The sequence below is a fragment of the Typopeltis vanoorti genome, chromosome 15 (genome assembly GCF_054136105.1).
Source record: "Typopeltis vanoorti isolate ZY-2024b chromosome 15, IOZ_Tvanoo_1.0, whole genome shotgun sequence".
In the NCBI taxonomy this organism is placed as follows: Eukaryota; Metazoa; Arthropoda; class Arachnida; order Uropygi; family Thelyphonidae; genus Typopeltis; species Typopeltis vanoorti.
In genome coordinates, this window is record NC_143563.1 from 43,715,462 (window position 1) to 43,739,477 (window position 24,016).

A 24,016-nucleotide genomic window follows, 5' to 3' on the forward strand; every position below is an offset into this window, starting at 1 on the left:
TTTGATCACTTGTGTTTATTTCGTGACAATACTGGTATTTAAGTTTGTGCTATTTGAATTCACAATTTTTTTTTGTATAATGTGTGATATTTGTTTAGTATTTAGTTTGGATTTTACAATCTCAGTACTGTCTCAACACTGCCAGTAGCAACTCATTTAGCAACTGCCAGTTTCCGTAACAGTCCTAGTCCTCCCCCCATTTAAAGACTAAATGGGGGGAGGACCTAGTTGAAGATTTTGTAGCTTGCTATGCATGTGGTATGTACGTGTCCCATTCTTTAAGAATGTGGCAGGTACAAGACTGGAATGTGCATGGAATGTAGGCAGTGGAAGGTGCTGGGAGACATGAGTGTCTTGATGTTGGCATTTAGCAGTGGCAGAGATAGTGCTTTGGAAACAGGCGATTTTCAGTTTGTGCATGCCAGTAGTCTGTTTTGTAGTATAAGAGAATGTTAAAGACCTACATATAGATTTAGCCTTGAGTAGTTTAGCAGATGGAGATAAATAGGAATGCTGAGAAATGAGATGGAGGGAATGAAGACTGAGTTGAGAAGAGTGAATAAAGATCTTGGGAGGATAGAGAGGTTGGCTAATGTGAGAAGAGAGTAGGTGTAAGAGAACAGCATCAGAGAGCAAGGAAGAGGTGAAGGCAAGAGAATGGGAGAAATTGCATAAAGATGACTGAGTGTGGGAGCAAGGAATAGAGAGGTGAGAGAGAGATGAGGGAGAGAAAGGAGAGAGAGAGAGAGAGAGAGAGAGAGATTGCGAGCTATAAGAGTCAGGGATGCCGTCAGGGATAATGAATCCATTCGGAGTGTCATGTATGGAGATTTGATGATTCGGGATGTACAGAGTAGAGTGCCAGAGGAGTGCTTGCCTGGCGGAATGATAGTGTGTGTGTGGCAATGACAGTGAAGAGGGATGAAAATATGGAAGAGATGATAGTAATGACTGGGACGAATGACCTGAGAGGTGGCATGAATTGTGTAGCATGAGATTTCAGGTTGATGGAGATAGTGAAGCAGAAATGTGTCTGAGTAAAGATAGTGAGTATGTTGCCCCAGTATGATAATGCAGACTGGAGGAGAAGAGTAGTAATGACAAATGAGATGATAACAGGAAAAGGGGTCTGGAATATGTGGATGTGTGGAGTATGTTTGAGGAAAGAAGGATGCTGTATGCAAGACACAGATTGCATATGATTGCAGAAGGGCACAGGCATTTGGAGAGACTGTTGTTTTCTGAGCAAGTGAGTGTGTTGGAACAGGGAAACTGGAATTACACAGATGGAATGTGAGGGCCTCATGTGGGGGTGTAATAAGGGGGTGTAAACTATATCACAGAGCCAGGTGGAGTATGAGGAGAATAATAATGGCTATAAGAAGGCTGGCAAAACACTGGTTTTTCTGTATACAAATGCTAAGAGCATTACAAATAAAGTTAATGAGTTTGTAGCATTGATTCAGTCTCTCTGAAAGTTGTTGGTATCAGTGAAACTGGTTAAGTGAGGATGATGTTTTAACAGGGATAGAAATCGAAGGGTATGGCACATTTCTGCAGAATTGGTTAGGTAAATATAGTGGTGGAGTGTTACTCGTGATAACTCTCAGAGTGGAGAATCTCAGTAGAAATAGCACAAATGGCTTTGAGATTATATGGTGTGAGATAGATATTTATAAAACAAGATATTTAATGATATGTTGCTACAGACTAAGGAATATAGATGGTAATAAGCAGGAAATGTTTAGGCAAATTAGTTTGGCAAGTGCAAAGTGAGTGATCATTATGGGGGACTTCAACTATAGCAATATAAACTGGACAGAACAGACAGCATGCAGTAATAAGTGAACTGAAATTTTGGATTTCTTGAGGAACAACTGTCTTAGGCAGCATGGAGTGGAGGGAACACAGATCAAGAGCTCTGAATTTGATCATAGCATCAGAGGATATGATTGTGACTGAGATGGCATACTTGCTCCTTGTTGGCGAGCATGACCATGTAGTTATGACTTCGAGTATGAATAGGCATGGGGAGGTATCAAAATGTAAGGAAGTTATGTGAATTATAAGGTAGGTGACTATCATAGACTTAGAAACCAGCTTGCAGTAGTGCAATGAATGAAAGAATTTAAAAGATGAGGGGTCATTAGCACATGGGAGATATTTAAGAAAAAATTGTTGACAGCAATGATAGATTGTATACCTTGAGTGAAGAAGACAAAGTGATTTGTAGTCAAATGAATGAGAAAAGGAATAAAAGGGGCATTGGAGAAGTAACAGAGATTATGTTAAGCAAATAAAAAGAGAGGTGGAGTGCAGTTGCATGAGGAATATAAGGCTCAGGCTGCTTAGGAAAGTGACTAGTATTGTAAGGAGAGAAAATTTAGAATATGAGAGGAGACTGGCACTGCAATACAAAGAAAATCCCGAGGAGCTTTTTCGCTATGTGATGAGTAGGAGGAAAAATTATAGTGGATGGATTATCTGGCAGTATAGAAATGGAAATTGAGTAACCAAAGCAGATGACATAGTTGAGTTATTTAATGATCACTTTATTAGTGTTCCATCCTGGTACTACAGGCTTTATTCCTATAAATTAAAGATACCAAGAAATTATATACTTGGTTTAATCCTTTATCCAAGTGTAAGCAAACAAGTTTGCACCTGAACTTTTTTCAAGACTGGGGCAACTCGTATATAAAAGCTTATGACCTCACATCATTTGCCTTAGTATCCCATAATGCAAAGCACATATCCTTACAGGTATGTACAATGCTATGCATTATGAGAAGGGTCACTACCAAGACTGATGAATGATAGATCGGTCTATCATTGGTCACTACCCAGACTGGTCTGGGTAGTGACCCTTCTCATAATGCATAGCGTTATACATATCCTTATGGATATATATGGGATACTAAGGCAAGTGATGTGAAGTCATAAGCTTCTATATACAAGTTGCCCCAGTCCTGAAAATATGGTAGCTTTAATTTATAATATAACCAAGTGGAAAAACTTCCAACTGCTTTATTCCTAGAAGAATAATGAGTGAAAGTGTTAGAAGTGAATGAAGAAGATGTATTCTGAATACTGAGTACACCAAATGTCAAAAACAGGGTGACTAGATGGTCTTTCACTACATATTTTAAGGGAATGTTCTATGGAACTGACTGTGCCATTAACTTGGTTGTTTAATGAAAGTCTTGTAATGGGGTAGGTTCCTAAAGAGTGGAAGGAAGGTACAATAGTATCATTGCATAAGGGTGGTTGTAGACTGAAGGTATCAAACTAGATATATGTTTGAATTTCTTCTGTAGTTAAGATTCTGGAGAAATTTGTAAGAACTCATATACAGAAATGAGCAGATGAAGGTAATATTATTTATGCATGCCAGCATAGATTTGTTGAAAGGGTGCTCTTGTTTAAATAATCTGTTTAAATGACTTTTACAATAGAGTAACAAGAGCAGTGGATGGAGGTAAGACATATACTGTCATTTTTTTTTTTTAAATTTTTCCAAGGCATTTGACAGAATTCCACATGACAAGTTGATTTTTAAATTGCATCATGATTTTGGATATTAGGTTAATGGATTAGATTGGTAATTGGCTCTCTGACAGACATTAGAGAGTTGTATATGGAGGAGCAGTATCAGGGTGTGAATAAGCTGAAAAGGTGGGCAAAGGCATGGGGATATCAGTTTAATGCAACTAAATGTAATGTTTTAAAATTTGGAATTCACAGAAGGGATGTTTCAAACTCACTTGGTGGAGTTATACTGGAAAGCAAGGAATCTTGGGGGGACTGTGGATAGAGATTTAAAATTATGGGCACATATTGCAAAGGTTGTAAAGACATCTCTCAGAGAAATGCAACAATGCTGAGGAGAGCATTAACCATGAGAGATAAAAGTGTGCTGGTCTCATTGTATAAAACTTTGTTTGTGGATTCTTTCAAAACAATCTTCAGAGCAAATTATACTAAACAAGAAATTATATTCTGCTTTACTTAAGTGTAAGTAAACAAAGTTGCTTGCACTTGAGTAAAGGATTAAATAAGAATATAAGTTCTTTCAAATGGTCTTCATACTGTTTTTCCCAATGATTACAACCTTCAGGTCTTCAAAAAACACACCAATAAATTCCTTTCTTTCTTCTAACTATCTCCCCACATGGAAATTTAATTTTTTTTATTCATGAATATAGCATGGTAAAAGGTTGGGTCAGTATGTCAGCATTATCTTATCATGTATTTGGTGTTAAGCTTGGGGTATTACTTCAACTAGAAGAGGAAGGAGATTAACCAGGCACCTCCAGTTTTCCATAACTAAGGTGGCTATACAATGCCTCCAATTGGGGAAAGTGATCACGTCGTCTTAACATGGGAGGTACCAAAACATGTATAAATTCCAGTTAAAAAGGGGTATATGTGAACCTATACGGCTTGTAATTATGATACACTTAGAAGTAGCTTGAAGCAATACCATGGCATAAAGATCTGCAAAGGAAGGATGTTCACAGTACATGGGGATAATTGAGGGATATCTGGAGGAAGCAATATGACACTGTATACCCATGGTTAGGAGGTTAATTCGGGTAGGAGTTAAATGAATAAGTTGTAACATTAAGCATGAGTTGAAAAAAAGGAAATTTTGTGGAGGATATAAAGAGAAGGGTGACCAGCTAACTCATGAACAGTACAGGGATTAGGCAAGAAAGGTGACCAGCATGGTAAGGAAGGAAAAACCAGATTATGAGAAGAAATTAGCCAAAGATGCAAAAGGAAATCCCAAAGAGTATTTTTTTTATGTGGCAATTTGGAAGAAGAATGAATACAGAGCAATACCTTTAATGAGTGCAGATAGTAAAGAAGTAACAGAGCCAGATGAAATGTTGGCTACTGAGTGGCCATTTTGCAAGGATATTTCATCCAAGTGAAGATGTTGTTATCGCAAAGGTGACATGGACTGATGTGGGAATGGAGATTGATGAATTAGAGGTAGCAGAATATGAATGCAAATACAACTGTGGGATTGAATGGGATATCGGCTTGCATTTTAAGAGAATGCAGGGGAACCTGGTTATGCCTTTCACTAGACTGTTTAATTTAAGTCTCAGCTCTGGCAAAGTCCTAAGAGAGTGGAAGGAGGACAAAATAATTCCTTTGTAAAGAGGACTTAAGTCTGTGACAGTAAAGTGCTTCCGTAACGCAATTGGAAGAACGACGGTACATTGAGCCCTTCAATTGGAATAGGCCTAAGTTCGATTGTCGTCACGACTGGAGGAATCTTTATCTGGACGATTTTCAATCGAAGGTGAGTTAGCTGATCTCATATGGAGGTAGCAGGGCTTTTACTCCCGGAAACTCGGGTTTTTCATCCCGCATAGAGACAAATCGGCCATTCAGAACACATGCAATTTACAGACAAAAATACTAGTTGTGGTGATGATGGTGGTGGCGGTGGAGGTGGGCGGTAGATGGCAATGATGGAGATGATTCGTAGTAGAGGTTCGGTGTAGTGGTTGAGACAGTTGTAGGTGTCCTCCTGCGATGAGTCTTCGGACTCCTTGGAGGTGTCAGGAATAATAATAATAATAATAATAATTATAGATCAATCAGTATTTTAGGAGAGGTGGTAAAAGTACTGGAAAAGTTGGTCCAAAAGAGAATTCGGGAATAGGTGGATAAGAATATGATACTCTATGGGGGGGGAAGCATGGCTTTGTGAAGGGTAGGTCATACCTTAGGTATCTATTGTATAATAAGGTGACAATTGAGTTGGATAAAGGGAATGGCTATATGATGAAACTGCTGGATTTTGCAAAGACACTTGAAAAGATACTACACGGAACTCTATAATGTAATGCAAACTGCAACAAATGGGGATGGATGTGACACTGGTTATATGGATAAAAGGGTGGGTCATGGACAGATACCAAAAGGTAGTATATGGAGTAGAATCCAGGAGAAGGAAGGTGACAAATAGTGTGCTACAAGGCTCTGTTCTTGGACTAGTGCTGTTTAATTTGTACATAATTTGTAAAAATTTGTACAAAAATTAATGTGGAAAAGTGTAATATTATGCATTTTGGGATACAAAGATTACAAGCTGTGTACCATATCAAGGGAAGAACTGTCCAGGAATGGTGAAGCCAGGGATTTGGAGAGGAAGTAGTAGTAGATAGAGAGCTGAAGTTTAGAGAGAAAATTGCTGAAGTAGCCAGGGCAGCTCACTGGATTACTTGGTTATTGAATAACACACTAACAAGCAGTGATAAGAGAGTTATCATTCCTCTTTATAAAGTCTTGATATGATGACATCTGAGTTACTGTGCTCAGGTCTGGTCACCCAGGTTTTTGGGGATGAGGAAGTGGTGGAGAGGATCCAGAGGTAAGTGAACAAGTTTGAATGGCAAATGGCCTGTGGAATGCTCCTCTGAGGATAGATTGAGGGTTTATGGATTGCAAAATTGGTTGATAGGCAAAAAAAGGAGGATATGATAAAAATATTTAAGTTACTTAAAGGATTTTATAGGATTCATGCAGGGTAAATGTTTCAACACTCTGCTTAAGGGAGCAGAACAAGAGGTCATCCCTGGAAGTTGGGTAAGAGTGTGGTTAGCAAGGGCATGAGGAGTAGATTTTTTGCTTGTAGAGTGAATGAATGGAATGGGTTGCCTGAGTCAGTTGTAAGTGTTTTGTCTGTTTAAGTGCTCCACATCACTGCTATAATCTGATGTGAGCACTTCACAACTCATGCAGTGTGATCTCTGAACTTCAGATTCTTGTCCACCACCACTCCAAGTCCTCATGTCTTTTCAACTTCTTCTAAAATTTCCCCACTAAGTGTACACTTTGCATCCCATTGTTGCCTACCAAATTTCAGAACCTTACACTTTGCAACACTGAACTGTTAGTTCCATATTGCTGCCCACTCATACAATTGACTCTAGTCTTCCTGTGAGGCTACAACATCTGCTTAATTCCTCATCACTCTCTCCAGTTTTGTATCATCTACAAACAGTTGTAAATCATTAGTTAAACCTATCCCAATACCATTAATATACAAATTAAATAACAATGATACTAAGGCATATCTCTCTGGCACATCACACGTGACTTTCCACTTCCAGGATACATCACACAACTTGCTGATGCCTATCTGAAAGCTAGTTGCCTATCCAGTGCACTAATCTATTATCCAATCTCATATATTCAGTTTAACTACCAACTTGTGGCATGGCAATCTATCAAAAAGTTTTAAAAGAGGTATACTGTGAGTAGACATATCGATACAAAATTAATAACAGAAAAAACTCACGTACAATCTTTGTACATGAGTTTTTTCCGTTATTAATTTTGTATCGATCTATCAAAAGCCTTTATAAAACTTAAGTATACTACTCTATATACATCTCTCTTGTCCAATAAATTCATCACCTTGTTATAATACATAAACAAATTTGTAAAACACGACCTCAATTTAACAAACCCATGCTGACAAAGAATACCACTGTTACCAACTCACTTTTGTATCCTATATCTCACCAACCTCTCCAATACCTTAACCACAACTCCAGATATACAAATTGGCCTATAATTTGTTGCCTTAGCTTTATCACCATGTTTGTAGATGGGGAACAATTTTGCGCTCCTTTCATGCCTTTGGTATTTGTGCTGTTGCAAGACTTGTTAAACAGGTAGGCTAAGGATGATGCTAACTCCCTGGAAAATTAACTCAAGACGTGGTGATATATCATCAAATCATATTGCCTTATTGACATCTAGCTTACTTATCTCCTCATATAACTCTCGCCAGCTCACCATTAAGTCTTCTGTCATCTCATTTCATTGCACTTGAGCTTCTGATTCCTCATTGAGGATGAAGTGCTCGTTGAACACCTTGACTATGTCCTCTGCAGCAGTCACTAATCTTCCACCTTCATCCAGCAGCATCATACAATAATCATTCTTCCTTCTACTTGCCACATAGCAAAAACACTCAAGAGAGTTTTTCTTAGTCTGGTTTGCTAATTTCTGCTCACACTGCACTTTTGTTGTCCTTACCAACTGAGTCATTCTTGTGCTACCTCCTAATTGCTTTCTCCTTCTCGATTTCATTTTTAATCCCCTCATTCATTCATTCATTTGACATCCGTCTTAATCAGCATTTTGACCTTCAGAATACTTCAAACATTGATGCTGTTAAGTATCTCTTTGTCAGTTCCCAGCAGTATTTATTTCTTTATCGCTCAACTAATTATTCCATGCTACAGCTCCAAACTTCCTCATGATCTTCCAAACCTGAACCAATCAGACCATATGCCAATATCCAAGTTTTGGGAAGTAATCACTATTTATTGTTCATAATTATTTTTTAATTAATAATTATTTTAAATCATTTTTATCTGCGCAATTTACTACAATATATACTTCAGTTGTGACTGAGACATGATCTAATATGCGAATGATTTATGACTTATTATTTTGATTCATCTTTTGAATGTAATTAACAGTCTAATTTCCTGGTGATGTCCACATAATGTTGGATGAAATATTATTATTATTATCATTATTAAGAGATACCTCCAAGGAGTCAGAAACGCATTGAGGGAGGCCTTACTATTCGCACTAGCTGTCATGCATGTTCTTGAATTCATTCATACTACTTGCGCAAACAGCATCCTATGAGAGAAAAATCTAGCCCTAACTACCCTTCTTGACAGCATTCATTCTCAACTTCCATGGATTCCCTCACTTCCTTTTCCCCATTCTCCATAAAATAAAAAATTTCATCTACTGAAATTCTGTATAACCCTTTCAGAAGTTTGTAAGTCTCAATCACATCACCTTTCGTTTACCTGTTTGCTAGTGTCTGCAGCCTACAAATTCTCAATGTGTCTTCATAATCTGTAGTCCAAAATCCTGATATCATTTTTAACACTTTCCTTTGCACTCTCTCTCTACTGTATCAGTCACCATGGAAACCAGGTGACCAGACCTGTGCACAATAGTCTAAGTGAGGTGTTATCGAGGCTTTGTAAAGAGGCAAAACGACTTCCTTATCTTTACATATCACCGTTCATTTCATTTGTTGTTTTAAGGATACTTGCGACATAAGACTGAATGATATAATCACGTAATCACAAGAAAGATATTTATTTAACCAAATATTTCGGTCTGGAAATAGCAGACCATCGTCGGTGGTATTACAAGAACAGTTTAAAAAATATACAAGCTAGAATACTAACAATAGATCGTTGAAATTAGAACATGCCGCGTGATGTTATATCACTAAGTATGAAACGAAATATTTTGAAGTAGAAACATTTTTCAGCATTGCTGAAATGAACAGTGATGGCAATGTATTTACAGCATTGCTGAAATGAAGAATAATGGCAATGTATTTACAAGTTGTATTTACAATTTTTGCTATATGACCCTTGAACTTCAACTTCCTGTCTACTAAAACTCCAAGATCTCTAGCCTAATCAGTTTCATCAAGCATAATCACACCAATATAATACAACATGGGATATCTAATCACACCCAAGTACATGACTTTACATTTATTAACAATGAAATGCCAGCCATTTTCACATGCCCGTAATTCCAGCCTATTCAAATCATTCTGTAAGCTGCATATCAGCAGCACTCCTGATTACCTTACCTATTTTTGCATCATCAGAAAATAGCTGTATGTCACATGTCAAATCTTTCTCAATGTCATTAACATGTTCGCTGCCACGCTCCTCTGGCATAGTTTGTTACAGCACGCCAAGCACTTTCACTTCTCCAAGGTCAGTACGAATAATCTCATTGCTGGCGGTAATCGACATACAAGTATATTCATAGTTGGCTTGTGAGGCACATATACCAACTACGAGTATACTCGTAGTTGGCAGCAAATGTGTTAATGCACACATTGAATAACAATAGACCAAGGACTGATCCTTGAGGCATGGCACTGGTTACCTGGAATCTTGAAGATTCATCCCCCCCCATTGCTAATAGTTTATAATTCATCCCATATTCTCCAATTAATGCAACAGTATTCCATTCTGTATTCTGTCAAAAGCTTTAACACAATCCAGAAGTATCATGGTGTATCCATTCCCATTATCTAACTCAGTGGTAACATTATTATAGAATGTGAGTAAGTTGCTAAAACATGACCTTACCTTAATAAACTCATGCTGTTCACTGCAAAGTAGAGATTCTCTGTCAACTCATTTCTGAATGCAATCTCTAAACCACATTTTTCCAAAATCTTCACCACTACTCAAGAGATACTGAGTGGTAAATGGTTGCATGCATCAGTTTTTACACCACCCTTATGCAATAGGATTACCATACATTCTTTCCACTCCTGCAGAATCTTCCCTGTTCTGAGACTCAAATTATATAGCCTGGTCAAGGGAATAGCCAGTTCAGCTGAACACTCTTTTAGTATCTGTTCCGATATCCCATCAGTTCCTATTGCAGAATTTTTATTCAGTTTGTGCAACAGCTCTAATATTTCCTCCTCATCCACAAGTTTCCTCATACAGTAAAGAGGTAGTGGTGATTTCAATGTTTCATATACCAGGTTGATAGCTTTTAGCAAAATGGCTGCTCATTTGTTGAACAATCACTTCTGCATCTGTCCCCTGCATACCATCTGAATTCAGTAGAGTTATTCTTTCAAATTCAATCTTTCTTTTACTTGCAGTACAATGATAGAATTCTCTTGGGTTGTCTTTAACTTGCAGAGCCAAAGCACAGTTTCTTTTCATACTCTGATGTAGCTTTCTGTACAACACTTGTGACTCCTCCTGCCTGATACTTATATTTATTGTAATTGATATCATCCTCATGCACACAATATTCCTTCCACATTGACATTTTCTTACGAATCTGCTTAATTATATTACACATTCATTTCACTCCTACTTTATTTATTCTTCAAACTCTAGGGACACATTCTGATATCGCATCATTTAAGTATTTTTTAAACACTTGCAACATACTGCTGATATCCTTCCCATCCAGTAACAGATACCATGGAACAGAACCCAGCATACCCCACAGGTTGTCATAATTTCCTGCTCTGTAGTTCAGCATTTAATGAATGGAACATTCATAAACTTAATCACTTCCCAAGTGAGTACTGCATGATCACTGTCACCAACTAGAGGCAGAATAGTTACATCATTAACTGATGTACCTCAGGGGTCTGTTCTAGGGCCATTGCTGTTTAACCTGTTTGTTAATGATATTGGCGAAGATTTGGATGGGGATACTCAGTTAATGCAAAGTTGAGAAGAACTATGAAGAGTAGACAAGATGTTGTGGCCTTACACGAAGACTTGAATAAATTGAATGCATGGGCACGAGAATACGAGTTCAATGTTGCAAAATGTAAGGTTTTAAAATTTCGGAAACAAACATGGGATGTAGAATTTATGCTTGGTGGGGATATATTGTTTCAGGTGGAGGAAATAAGAGATCTTGGGATGATAGTGGATAAGGATCAGAAATTTATTTGACACATTGCCAAATTGTAAGGACAACACAAAGAATTCTGGGAATGATGTGGAGGACACTGACTTGTAGAAGTAAGGAGATTCTTGTTCGATTGTATAAGGATTTGATTAGGCCACAAATGGACTATTGTGCACAGATTTGGTCATCTGGTTTTCAAAAGGACAAAGAGATGTTGGAAAGGGCCCAGAGGTGACTTACTAAGGAAGTTTCTGATCTCTGGAATGTTGAATATGAGAAAAGGTTGAGAAGATACAATTTTGAAGGAATGTGCCAGGCAGCTTACATCTGCTTTGACATATTTTTTTAATATGAGTCTTGCACTGGGTTGAGTTCCAAAGGAGTGAAAGGAGGGCAAGACTGTGCTGCTTCATAAGGGAGGTGACAGAACTCAAGCACCAAATTATATGCCTATCTGTGTGTCAGGTGTTGTGGTTAAGTTGTTGGCGAAGCTGGCAAGAACTAGGATCCAGAATTAGGTTGACAACAATGGTATTATCTTTGATGGACAGCATGGATTTGCTAAAGGGAGGTCATGTTTTAGTGATTTACTCACTTATTACAATAAAGTGACGGCTTCCTTGGACAGAGAAGTGGGATACACAGTAGTATACTTAGATTTTACAAAGGTTTTTGATAGATTACTGCATGATAAGTTGATAATCAAACTAGAGCGGATGAGGCTGGATATTAGATTAGCGCATTGGATTGGAGACTGGCTATCTGATAGGTATTAGCAAGTTGTGTATGGGGGAGCAATATCCTGGAAGAGAAAAGTCACTAGTAGTGTGCCTCAGGGGTCTGTTTTAGGGCCATTGTTGTTTAACCTGTATGTTAATGATATTGGTGAAGATTGGGATTGGGATACTCAGTTGATGCAAAGTTGGGAAGAACTATGAAGAGTAGACAAGATGTTGTGGCCTTACAAGAAGACTTGAATAAACATTGAGTGAATGGGCATGGGAATGGGGATGCGAGTTCAATGTTGCAAAATGTAAGGTTTTAAAATTTTGGAAACAAAGATAGGATGTAGATTTTATGCTTTGTGGGGATATATTGTTGGGTTGAGGAAATAAGAGATCTTGAGGTGGATAAGGATTTGAAATTTATTTGACACATTTCCAAAATTGTGAGGACAATACAAAGAATTCTGGGAATGATGTAAATTCTTGTTCCATGGACTACTGTGCACAGATTTGGTCACCCGGTTTTCAAAAGAACGAAGAGATGTTGGAAAGGGTCCAAAGGTGACTGACTAAGGTAGTTTCTGATCTCTAGAATGTTTAATATGAGAAAAGGTTGAGAAGATGCAATTTACAGAATCTAGTGAATAGGAGGAAAAGGGATGATATGATAGAGATGTACAAGTTGGTAAGGGGTTGTTATAGGATCAATGTTGGAGAGCTTTTATAGAAAATGGTGGGAGATCAAGGAAGAACCACAGAAGAAGCTGTATAAGCAGGGTGTGAGGGAAGTGAGAAGCAGGTTTTTTGCATGCAGAGTTGTGAATGATTGGAATGCCTTGCCTGAGAGTGTGGTGTCTGCAGAGAATTTGAGTGTGTTTAAGGTGCGGTATATGGGCTGTATGTATGATAAAAGGACCTCCTAGATGAGTCCTTGACTCCATGAGGTCTTGGGATAATAACAATAATAATTATGAGAGGTCTACAATAATCTGGAATTCGATAACTAATATTTAAGGAATTGACAGCGTATACTAGAAACATAGATTAAATAAACTTTAATATATACTTTCCGATATTTCAGCGAACGTCACGTTGCCATCTTCTTGGGAACTTACTACAAAGACACGTGCACACAAGTACTAATAACAGCAAATGAGACTGAAGCTAGGAAGCTGGCGTTTTCCTAAAGTCCTGATGGTGCCCCTGGCGGGCTATATTGGTAGTTCTTTGTTCTATATTGAAGAACTACCAATATAGCCCGCCAGGGGGCACCATCAGGACTTTAGGAAAACGCCAGCTTCCTAGCTTCAGTCTCATTTGCTGTTATTAGTACTTGTGTGCACGTGTCTTTGTAGTAAGTTCCCAAGAAGATGGCAACGCAACGTTCGCCAAAATATCGGAAAGTATATATTAAAGTTTATTTAATCTATATTTCTAGTATACGCTGTCAATTCCTTAAATATTAGTTATCATGTTTAACCAGCGTATAAGCCTCTCAACAAGAAGAATCTGGAATTCAAAACTCTGATCAGTCCTGAATTATGCAGTGCAGCCACTGCAAAACTTTTATACATCCACATTTAAGCATTTCAGGTTTGTGATGCTTTCTCTATGTCAAGTAATGATTTGTATTCTGAATGGCATTCCTGTTGATTCTTTTCTACCACCATACTGTCATTGTTTGTTTCATTTAGCAATCTTTCAAAGTAATTACTCTAGATTTTCAGAACATCTTTATCTTCAGTTTTCAAGTTACCTTAATAATCTCTAATACTTTTTATAGTACTCTCCTCCAATTCTAAGCTTTTTTTTTAAATAGCCTCCAGAATATTTTGCCACATTCCTGATATTTATTTTCTATATTCTTATGAAAGTCTTCCTATGACTTTTCTTTATCTCCTTTTACACAGTGCTTCACTTTCTTACAATTTTTGATGTATTCTCTAAGAGTGCAAGTCAAGGTATTTACCATAAACTTTTGATATGCTTTCTTCTTTTCTTTCAGTGCTTCTTTAACTTCCTGAGTCCACCATGGGGTTCTACTTTTTCTATCCTTACACACAACTTCGCTACATGCAATGTGGCATGTAGTGAAGTTGTACACACACACACATATATATATATTTGCTATATATAAATGCTACTTCTGTTTTTTCATAGTAACTGACTTTATTCCCACTTTATATCATATGTTTGATGATGCAGACTGACTTCTAACTTTACCACCAAGGTTCAGGGTATTATTATTCATCTCAATCAAAATGAAGAGTTGTTTTGTAAGATGTCAATTTTATATCATCTGAATATATCCAATAAATTCAAATATTTAAAAAAAATTATTATTACAGGTGATAAGCCCAAGCACTCTGAAACTATGAAAGAAACATCAGAGTGCTCTCCTCAAGCCCCGATAAATTTTTTCTTTCCTCAGTCTCATGGGTGTTGGCATAAAGAGCTCTTTCCCTATTGTCAACAGTCAACTAGACAAAATTTATCAACTTCATGGCTTCAAGCTGATAGTGGCAGTCAGACAGTACCATTATGTTCTACAAACAGTCAGGTAATTCAGGATTGTGTGCAACATCAACCACCAATACCACCATTGTCTCCTCCACCACCACCACCACCCCTTCTGAAGATAGCATGTCAGACACTGTTTCAGCAGGTAACAATTTTTTTAAAAAAAATATTTCTTAATAGCAGTATTTATGGAGTCAAACTACCTTTATTATTATTATTATTATGAGGGCACAGAAACAAATTAACATAAGCAATACCATGTAAATCTTTGTAATATAGCTGTGTTAATGCAATGTTTTTCTGTTTTAATGGAAAGCCACCCATGAGAGATTGTAAACCTATCATTCATTTAATACCATGAATGGACTAAGACTTTAAAACAAAATATGGCTTTTTATTTCAAACTGGAGTGAGAACAAGACATTTTGTGATAGCGAAATCCTTGGATAAGGTGGCTGCAAGACATCATTAACTGATAAATTCCGAGTCGCACTATTGAAAGACTAGATGCTGGCCAAAGTCAGGTAGAGGTTGCTTAATTGTTGCATGTGAGTTGTTCGGTGGTTCACTGACTGTGGAACTTAGGTTTATTTATAATTTCTTGGCAAGTATAATTTACTAGTATTCAGTTTACTTTCTACCATACTAGCTTTGCTTATTCTGTTGTCTATTTCCACTAAATTTTCCATCTTCACTAAAAATATCCATATATATCCTATATATATTCATAGCAACCACAAAGAAAAATCTCAATACAAGAAGTGTTCCCCCCCCCCCGAACATTCAATAGCAACCTGTACTATACAAATCCAAAAGATAATCATAATATAACAACATAAACTGTATAATTCCAGAAGAATCCTAGTATGTGAGGACTTTAGCAGAGTTTATTGTAGTTTTTATTGGTAATTTTTTTTTTCGGAAATTTAATCACTAGAGGGCAGGCTAAGAAAAAAAGATTAGTTAACAACGTAGATGTAATTTACCTGTATAGAGTGCAACAGCATGTAGCTTGGTTCTTATACACATGTATCCTTCTGATGATGACCTCAATACAGGGGTCGAAATGTCAAGTTATTATTTTATTATTAATCAGTAAAATAATCTTTTCAACATGTGTGTTTTGTGTCCCTAAATTCATAAATATGGATTCACTAAAAATATGTCTAAATAGGAGAAATGTTTTACTTGTCATATAGGTTCTCCACTCAGAATGCAGTTAATACTTTCAATTTTCTGCCTATTTTCACAGTTTTTGTCTTTTTTTATTGCTGATTTTTATACCAAATTTATTATACCAGTTATTCAATTTAGTTAGGGATTCATGTAGACTTGTACTGGATTTATTTATTATTATCCTAAGACCCCAGGAGTCAAAGCCTCATCTAGAAGGTCCCTTTTGTCATACACACAGCTCATCATACTGCCTTAAACACATTAAAATTCTGTGTGACACCACACTTTCAGGCAAGGCATTCCAATTATTCACAACTCTGCATGCAAAAATCCTGCTTCTCACTCCCTTGTTCACACTCTCCTTATACAGCTTCCAGGAATGATCACTTGTTCTCCCTTGATCTCCACCATTTTATGAAAAACCTGTTCAACATTAATCCTATTAACAACCCCTTACTAACTTGTAGGTCTCTATCATATCACTCCTCTTCTGTCTAATGGCTAAACTCTGTAAACTGCATCTTTTCAACCTTTCCTCATATTCGACTTTCCAGATATCAGAAACTACCTTAGCCAGTCACCTTTGGTAACCCAATTTTCATCCTTTTGAAAATCAGGTTACCAAATCTGTGTACAGTAGTCCATATGTGGCCTAAACAATGCCTTATACTGTACAATGAAACCAGAATCTCCTTACCTCTATAAGTCGGTGTCCTCTGCATCATTTCCAGAATTCGTTGTGTTGTCCTCATAATTTTGGCAATGTGTCCTCTAAATTTTAGATCTTTATCCACCATCACCCCAAGATCTCTTATTTCCTACACCTCCAACAATATATATACCCACAAATTCTACATACCATTTTTGTTTCCCAAATTTTAAAACCTTACATTTCGCAACATTGAAAGGACATCCACACTTGTATGCTCAGTCACTCAGTCTATTCAGTTCTTCTTGTAAGGTCAACATCTGCTCTACTCTTCAGTTCATCTCAACTTTGCACTACAAACAACTGAATATCCCCATCCAAATTTTCCACGATATCATTAACACACAGATTAAACAGCAATGGCCCCTAAAACAAATCCCTGAGGACCACTAGTGACTTTCCTCTTCAGGGATATTGCTCCCCATACACAACTTGATGCCTATCAGATAGCCAATCTCCAATCAAATGCACTATTTTAATAGCCAATCTCAAACTGAATGCACTAGTCTAATATCCAACCCCAACTCCATAAGTTGATAGTTTGACTATCAACTTATCATGTGATAATCTATCAAAAAGCCTTTGCAAAATCTAAGTATACTACTGTGTATCCATCTCCTTTGCCCAATGAAACCATCACCTTATTGCAAGTGAAATAAGTAAGTAGATTACTAAAACATGACCTCCCTTTAGCAAATCCATGATGTTCATCAAAAATATTACCATTGTTGTCAATCCCATTCTGGATCCTGGTTCTTACCATCCTCTCCAACTTTAACCACAATAACTGGTACACAAATAGGCCTATAATTTGATGCTTGAGTTCGTCACCTCCCTTATGAAGTGGCACAATCTTGCCTTCCTTCCACTCCTTTGGAACTTGACCCAATGCAAAACTCATATTAAACAAATATGTCATTTAAGAATATAACATCATCTGTATAAAGAGCTGAGATTAATGTCTCCAATTTTGATATCAGGTTTGATGTTAAAGTGGAGATAATGTGCACCCTTGTCTTACACCTGATTTTACATTAAACCATCTTCCTGTAATAACTCTCAATTCTGACTGCTGACTTATAACTTAAATATGGACTATATATTGGCTCAATATAATGTACAAGTTACGATAAAATTATAGCATTTTGAACAGCTTTTCTTTTGAAACCTTTTTATATGCCTTTTTCCAGATCCACAAACCTTAAATAGATATTTTTATATTTCATGATTTCTCAACTGTTTGTCTTAAAATGAAAATCTGATACTGGCAACCTGTATTTGGTCTTAAAACTTGTTCTGCTCCAAGTTTCCTTTCCACAATTTTTCTTAGCCTTTTCTCAGCTATGCTTGCATAAATCTTTCAGGAACACTTAATACAGAAGGTCTTCTGTAATTCCCACATTCAGTTTTATTTCCCTTTTTTATATGGGGAATTCAACCCTGACCAGGCCTGAATTATGCAGCTTAATCACTGTAAAACTTTTATACCTCCATATCTCAATATTAATATTCAAATATCTACTCCAGCTGCCTTTGCACATTTCAGGTTTTTTGTGGCTTTTTCTACGTTGAGTATTGATATGTACTCCTAAATGTATTCCTCTTGAATGTTTTCTACAACTGGGCTGTCACTGCTCATTTAATTTAGGAATCTTTCAAAGTAATTACTCCAAACATCCAGAATATCTTTATCATCTTTGATTTCTTTAACAGTACTCTTTCCTCCTTTAGTATTGATATTTATTTTCTCTGTTCTTACCAAAGTCTTCCCATGACTTTTATATAGCTAGTTTTGATTAATGCTATACTTAGATTTTTCTCTGTATTCCAGTTTGCACAACTCAGTTCCATGTGGTATTTGTACTCCAGGAAATTGATGAAGCCAGGGATTTGGAGATAGTACCAATAGACAGAGAGTTGAAATTTAAAAGGCATATTGCTAAGATAGCCAGGGTAGCTCACAGGATTACATGGTTATTCAAGAACACAGTAACAAACAAAGATAAGGAAGTTATCATTCCTCTTTATAAAACCATGAGACGACCACATCAGGATTTGCTCAGGTCTGGCCACCTTGGGGATGAGGAAGTGGTGGAATTAGCAAAACAAGTGTTCTCTGCCAGGTTGGCAGGAAAACGACCCAGAGGAAGACCAAGATATAAGTGGATTAATATGGTACAAAGTGCCTTAGATGATATAAATATAAGATCTGATAATGTTGGAGTCTTGGCAAGTAACAGACTGATTTGGAGGAAAATTGTAGATAGGAAGTTAGTAATGATGTAAATTTTTCATGTAGTACTATCATATCCTGTACACCCCTTGAGGATACATGGCAGGAATTGATGATGAGGAGGAGGAGGAGGAAGTGGTGGAGAAGATCTAGAGGCAAGTGACCAAGATGGCAAGTAGTCTATGATGATTGATTGATTGAGGGTTTGTGGATTGCAAAAGTTGGTTGATAGGTGAAAAAGAGGGGATATGACAGAAATATTTAAGTTAGTTAAAGGATTTTATAGGATTAATACAAAGGAAACAGTTCAGCACTGGTCAGAAGGCCATGGAATATGTTGTAGAGTCAGTTGTTGCGAGTGCTTTGTCTGTTAATGGATTCAATGAGAAGTACGAAAGATATTGTGTGGATAGCCTGGATCTCCAACAACGAGTCTTCAGACTCCATGGATGTGCTCATGTAATAATAATAATAATTCTCTCAGAGCACATGCTGACTTACTTGAAAAGAATTTTTGATATGCTTCTGCCTTTTTAACTCCCTGAGTTAACCATGGAGTTCTGTAAATTCATTGTTTTTGTTAGCACACTGATACAACATGATGCTGAAAGGCAAAATGATAAAGTGTTGTGAATGCAGTATGTATGTATGGGAAGATGTCACAGATATTTATGTAGAGGGGCTAAATAAGAGAAAAGAACGAGTGTGGGTATGTAGGAAATGCAATATTCTGATGGACCATGAGGCTTGCTTAAACATGAGTTTAAACAGTTTAAATGCAAGTAGAGAACATGGAGTCATAGCTGACATGGCAGTTGAAGACTGCATGAATGTTCAGATTGTGGAAATGATAGCATGAAAAAAGTCTGATTGATGATCAAGTGGGCGATAATTTATATGGCGTTAAAAAAACAGAGTGAAATTAGCAATAAAGACATGGAAAAAACAGAGTGCAGTCAATGGTAAGGTGATGAGTGGAACTGACAGAAACAAGTGTGTGACTAACTTTAAAATAGCAAGAGTGAATGATAAAAAAACAGGATGCAAGATTTGAAAGCTGAGTTGGTGAAATTTAGGCAAGAGATGAGGAGGATGCAGAGTGAAATTAATAGAATTGGAGATATATATATGGAAGAGTGAAGAAAATGAAAACAAATGATGTCAGTATGAAAAAGGTAACGAAAGATCAGCAAGTGGCATTGTATGGTAATTCGATTATTAGAGGTGTGGTAAATGAGAAGATGCACTAGGTTTGTTTTCCAGGAGATAAAATGAATAGAGTGATTGACGCAGTGGATATGAGGACTAAGCGAGCAAAGGAGTTGGTAGTGGTAGAAGGGACGAATGACTTGACCGGGAACAAGGACAATGTAAGACTGGATATCAGAAGGTTGTTGAGAAGGATGAAAGATAATAGTGTGATAGGAAAGGTAGTCAATGTGTTGGCCAGGTATGACAGTGATGAGATGAAGAGGAGAGCAAGAATGATGAATGACATGTAAAGAGAAAAGAGTGCAGTTTGTTAATGTGTTGAATGAGTTTGAAGGAAAAATTGAACTGTATAAGAGTGACAGACTGCATTTGAATGGTTTTGTGGATCATTTGGAGAGACTGCTGCTGGAAGGGCAATAAGAAGCGATGTGAAACAGCAGGAGAGTAAGGAAGGAGAGATTGAAGTAGTGCTTATGAATAAAGAAGTGGATAGCATTAGTGTAGAGAATGAGAGAAGAAGTGTGTAAGACAAATGAATGTGTGAGCATCAACCTTTCTCAGGCTGTGTTCCCCTGTCCACCCTGAGTCTCCCTGTTTCTCTGTTTGTCTTGCACACTTTTACACTCCTATACAGTTCAATTCTTCCTTCAAACTCATATAAAACATTAAAAACTGCACTCCTTTCTCTTCACACATATCATTCATCACTCTTGCTCTCCTCTTCATCTCATCACTGTCATATCTGGGCAACACATTGAATACCTTTCCAATCACATTATTATCTTTTATCCTTCTCAACAATCTTCTGATATCCATCTTGGATATAGGCAGAACAACTGGATTTAAAGATGGTCGTGGGATGGGTAAGGAGAAAAGAAATGGCTCAAAGAAGATATAGAGAAGTGACATCTAATAAATGGTACTGGTGAAACTTGTTAGAGATCCAGGAATGAGCTGTTATGTTTATATACAAATGCTAGATGTATCAGATACAAGGGAAATAAAATGGTTGTACTGACTGAATTCATTCACCTAAAAATTGTTGAAATAAGTGAGACATGGTTGGATGAGGATGACATCCTGACAGGAATAGATATGGAAGGATATGATGCATTTCATGAAGACAGAAAGAGTAAAAAGGGAGGTGGAGTGCTATTGATGATAGAAAAAGAGTTATGTCCATATAAAGTAGAGATGCAAGGAAAAATAGTGGTAGTGGTTTTGAGACAGTATGGTGTGAGATAGAAGTCAACAGAATGAAATACTTTGTTAGATGTTGCTATATAGCAGTGGTGTTCAACCTTTTTTACTACGCGAGCTACTTTTCTATAAAAAGTAGCTCGCGTTATTTGGCGATCTACTCTCTTATACAGATCACATTCCCCCAACCTGATATCTGATCACGCACAAATAAATAACTAAAAAAAAATACACAGCTAAAAACTTTATTTGTGTATTTAAAAATTTATTTATCACTTTTAATTATTTTAATACAACAAAAAAAAAATATATATATATATATATTGGAATAAAATATTTATTTCTCTATTTTGGAAAACCAAAGTTAGAAAAAACAACAGATTGATTACAAACTCACAAGTTACAGGAAATGCTGGTTGATTAAAAAAAAAAAAGAAAAGTTAACGTGAAATTTGGCATTGTTTGAACTTCGCAATATTTTCATAGTCAAGTTGATACGAAAAAGTGGCCAATTGCAGACAATCATCCAAATGATCATTTGTAATTTGGTTTCTTAATCGATTTTTTATGACGGTCATATTTGAAAAAGTGGATTCTGACAAGCATGTCGATCCGAAACACGACAGAATTTTTCGCGCAATATCAGTTAATATTGGGAATTTTTCATGTGCATACTTCCATATGACTTCATTGTTTATTGATTTGAAATGTAAACTATTCTGAATGTTTATTATCTCAAGTTCTACTTCAGCTTAGTTTATATCAAACAGCCTACTAATTTTATTTGAAATTTCTGTGATGTTTAAGTTTTCTTGAAATGGATTATTGATAAAAGATGCAATAATTTCAGTTTTATTAAAATTTTAAATCTTGAATTTATTTCTTCTACAACTAATTCTATTTCACGAATAAATTCTTTTAAATCATAGCGAAGCATTTCTTGATTTTGTTCAAAAAACTTTTAATAAATATGGGAGATGTCTAAATTCGCAGTCATTTATATTTTTCTTTAATAAAAGTAAGTATTGTTGGAAAGTTTTTATTGAACTCAACATGTCAATTAAATTTTTATCTCTACCTTGTAACTCTAAATTTAAATTGCTTAATTTCAAACAGAAATCTACTAAAAATGATAAGTGTAACAACCATCTTTTATCACTCAATTGTGGATAAATATCTCCTTTTTCATCGAGAAAAGTTTTTATATCGTTATTTAATACAAGAAATCTTTCTAAAAATTTACTTCTGCTGAGCCAGCGAACATTATTGCACGACAGAAGTTCCCCATCATCATCTGCCTGTAATTTAAATAACCGCTGTTGCAGGGCTTTTCCTCGAACAGAATTTACAATTTTAAATGTAATATCCAAAACATCTTTTGTGTTTAATCTTTTACTACACAGTACTTGTTGGTGAACAATACAGTGGTACGTTAAAAATTCTGGATATTTGTCATTGTTTTTACATAATGAAATGAAGCCTGATTTATTATGAGACTGAGCAGAAGTAAGACCGAGTATATGTGTTGCAAAGTTGATGGCAGCCAGGAGACAGATCTGGAGCTGGAAGGAAATGTCATCAGGAAGGTCAGTGACTTTAGATACTTAGGTTCAACAATGAAAGAGGATGGTGAGGCCGACAAGGAAGTGGGATGCAGGATACAAGCAGGATGGAGGAACTGGAGAGAGAGATGGCTGGAGTGCTATGTGATAAGAGGGTGCCGATCAAACTAAAAGGCAAAATCTACAGGACAGTAGTGAGACCAGCTATGACACATGCTTTGAAAACTGTGGCCCTGAGGAAAAATAAAATAATAAGGGGAACGGTGAAAGTTACGAACTTGGGAGCAAAGATACAGGAGGCAAGGTTGAGATGGTTTGGTCATGTGATGAGGAGGGAGGAAGAGTATGTGGGAAGAAAGGTCATGCAGTTGGATGTACAGGGGAAGAGGAAGCGCGGACAGCCAAAGAAGAGATGGAGAGAGATGGTGGAGGAGGACTTGAGGATGAAGAACTTGGATGTGGCTGCAGCCCAAGACAGGAAGTTGTGGAGGAGACTCACCACAAACAGCAACCCTAATTAAGTGGGAAAAGCTGCAGAAGAAGAAGATTGCAGGAGCACCATCAGAAGTAATAGACACAAATTTAAAAAGCAGAAGTTTGTGTTGTCACAAATTCATCAAATGCCGAAAAAATGTCTTCTCCCCTAGTCCTTCCCAATAATGGTATAATTTTCAAAAGTTCTTCTTTACTTGAATAATCTTGAAATACCATGCTAATAAATACCATTAACTGAGCAATATCAGTGAAGTTGTTTGATTCATCAAATTGTAATGAAAACACAACACACTGGTGAATGTTTGACATTAATCTGGCCTGGAAAATTTTCTCCGGCAATTGGAACTAATCCTTTCAATAATTTGAAACCTTGTCTGCGGCCTAGACGTAGTCTCTCTCTAGTGATGTCTCAAACCGTGAAGCTCCTTTCTGGAAATGGGAAACTCCTCTCTCAAGCGACGTGGATCCGGGCAGTCTCTCTGACAGTGACTCTGGACCGAGCGGCCTCCTCTCTGACAGCAATTCTGGAACCGGGACCCCCTCTGCTTGCTTCAGTCTCTTTTTATTAGGCCTCGCATGAAGTTTGACAACCCCCAAAGAATCGGTGAGTCTTTCATCTTAAGTTTCAAGTTCGGCACACCTTTTGTTCTTCTCCGCTTTCTTTTGATTGTAAGTTGCAGGCCATTTGAACTCTTTCTGA

General features: G+C 36.9%; 1 protein-coding gene across 3 annotated transcripts in view; it reads left to right on the plus strand.

The window, feature by feature from the left end:
* The window catches only part of LOC150098713 (uncharacterized), a 160,431-nt gene that overhangs the window by 94,794 nt on the left and 41,621 nt on the right, over positions 1-24,016 (plus strand). For all 3 annotated transcript variants that reach the window (XM_090404805.1, XM_090404803.1, XM_090404804.1), the window contains exon 6: positions 14,558-14,874. In XM_090404805.1, coding sequence (XP_090260931.1) covers positions 14,558-14,874 — 317 coding nt within the window. The remainder of the gene's footprint in view (positions 1-14,557; positions 14,875-24,016) is intronic.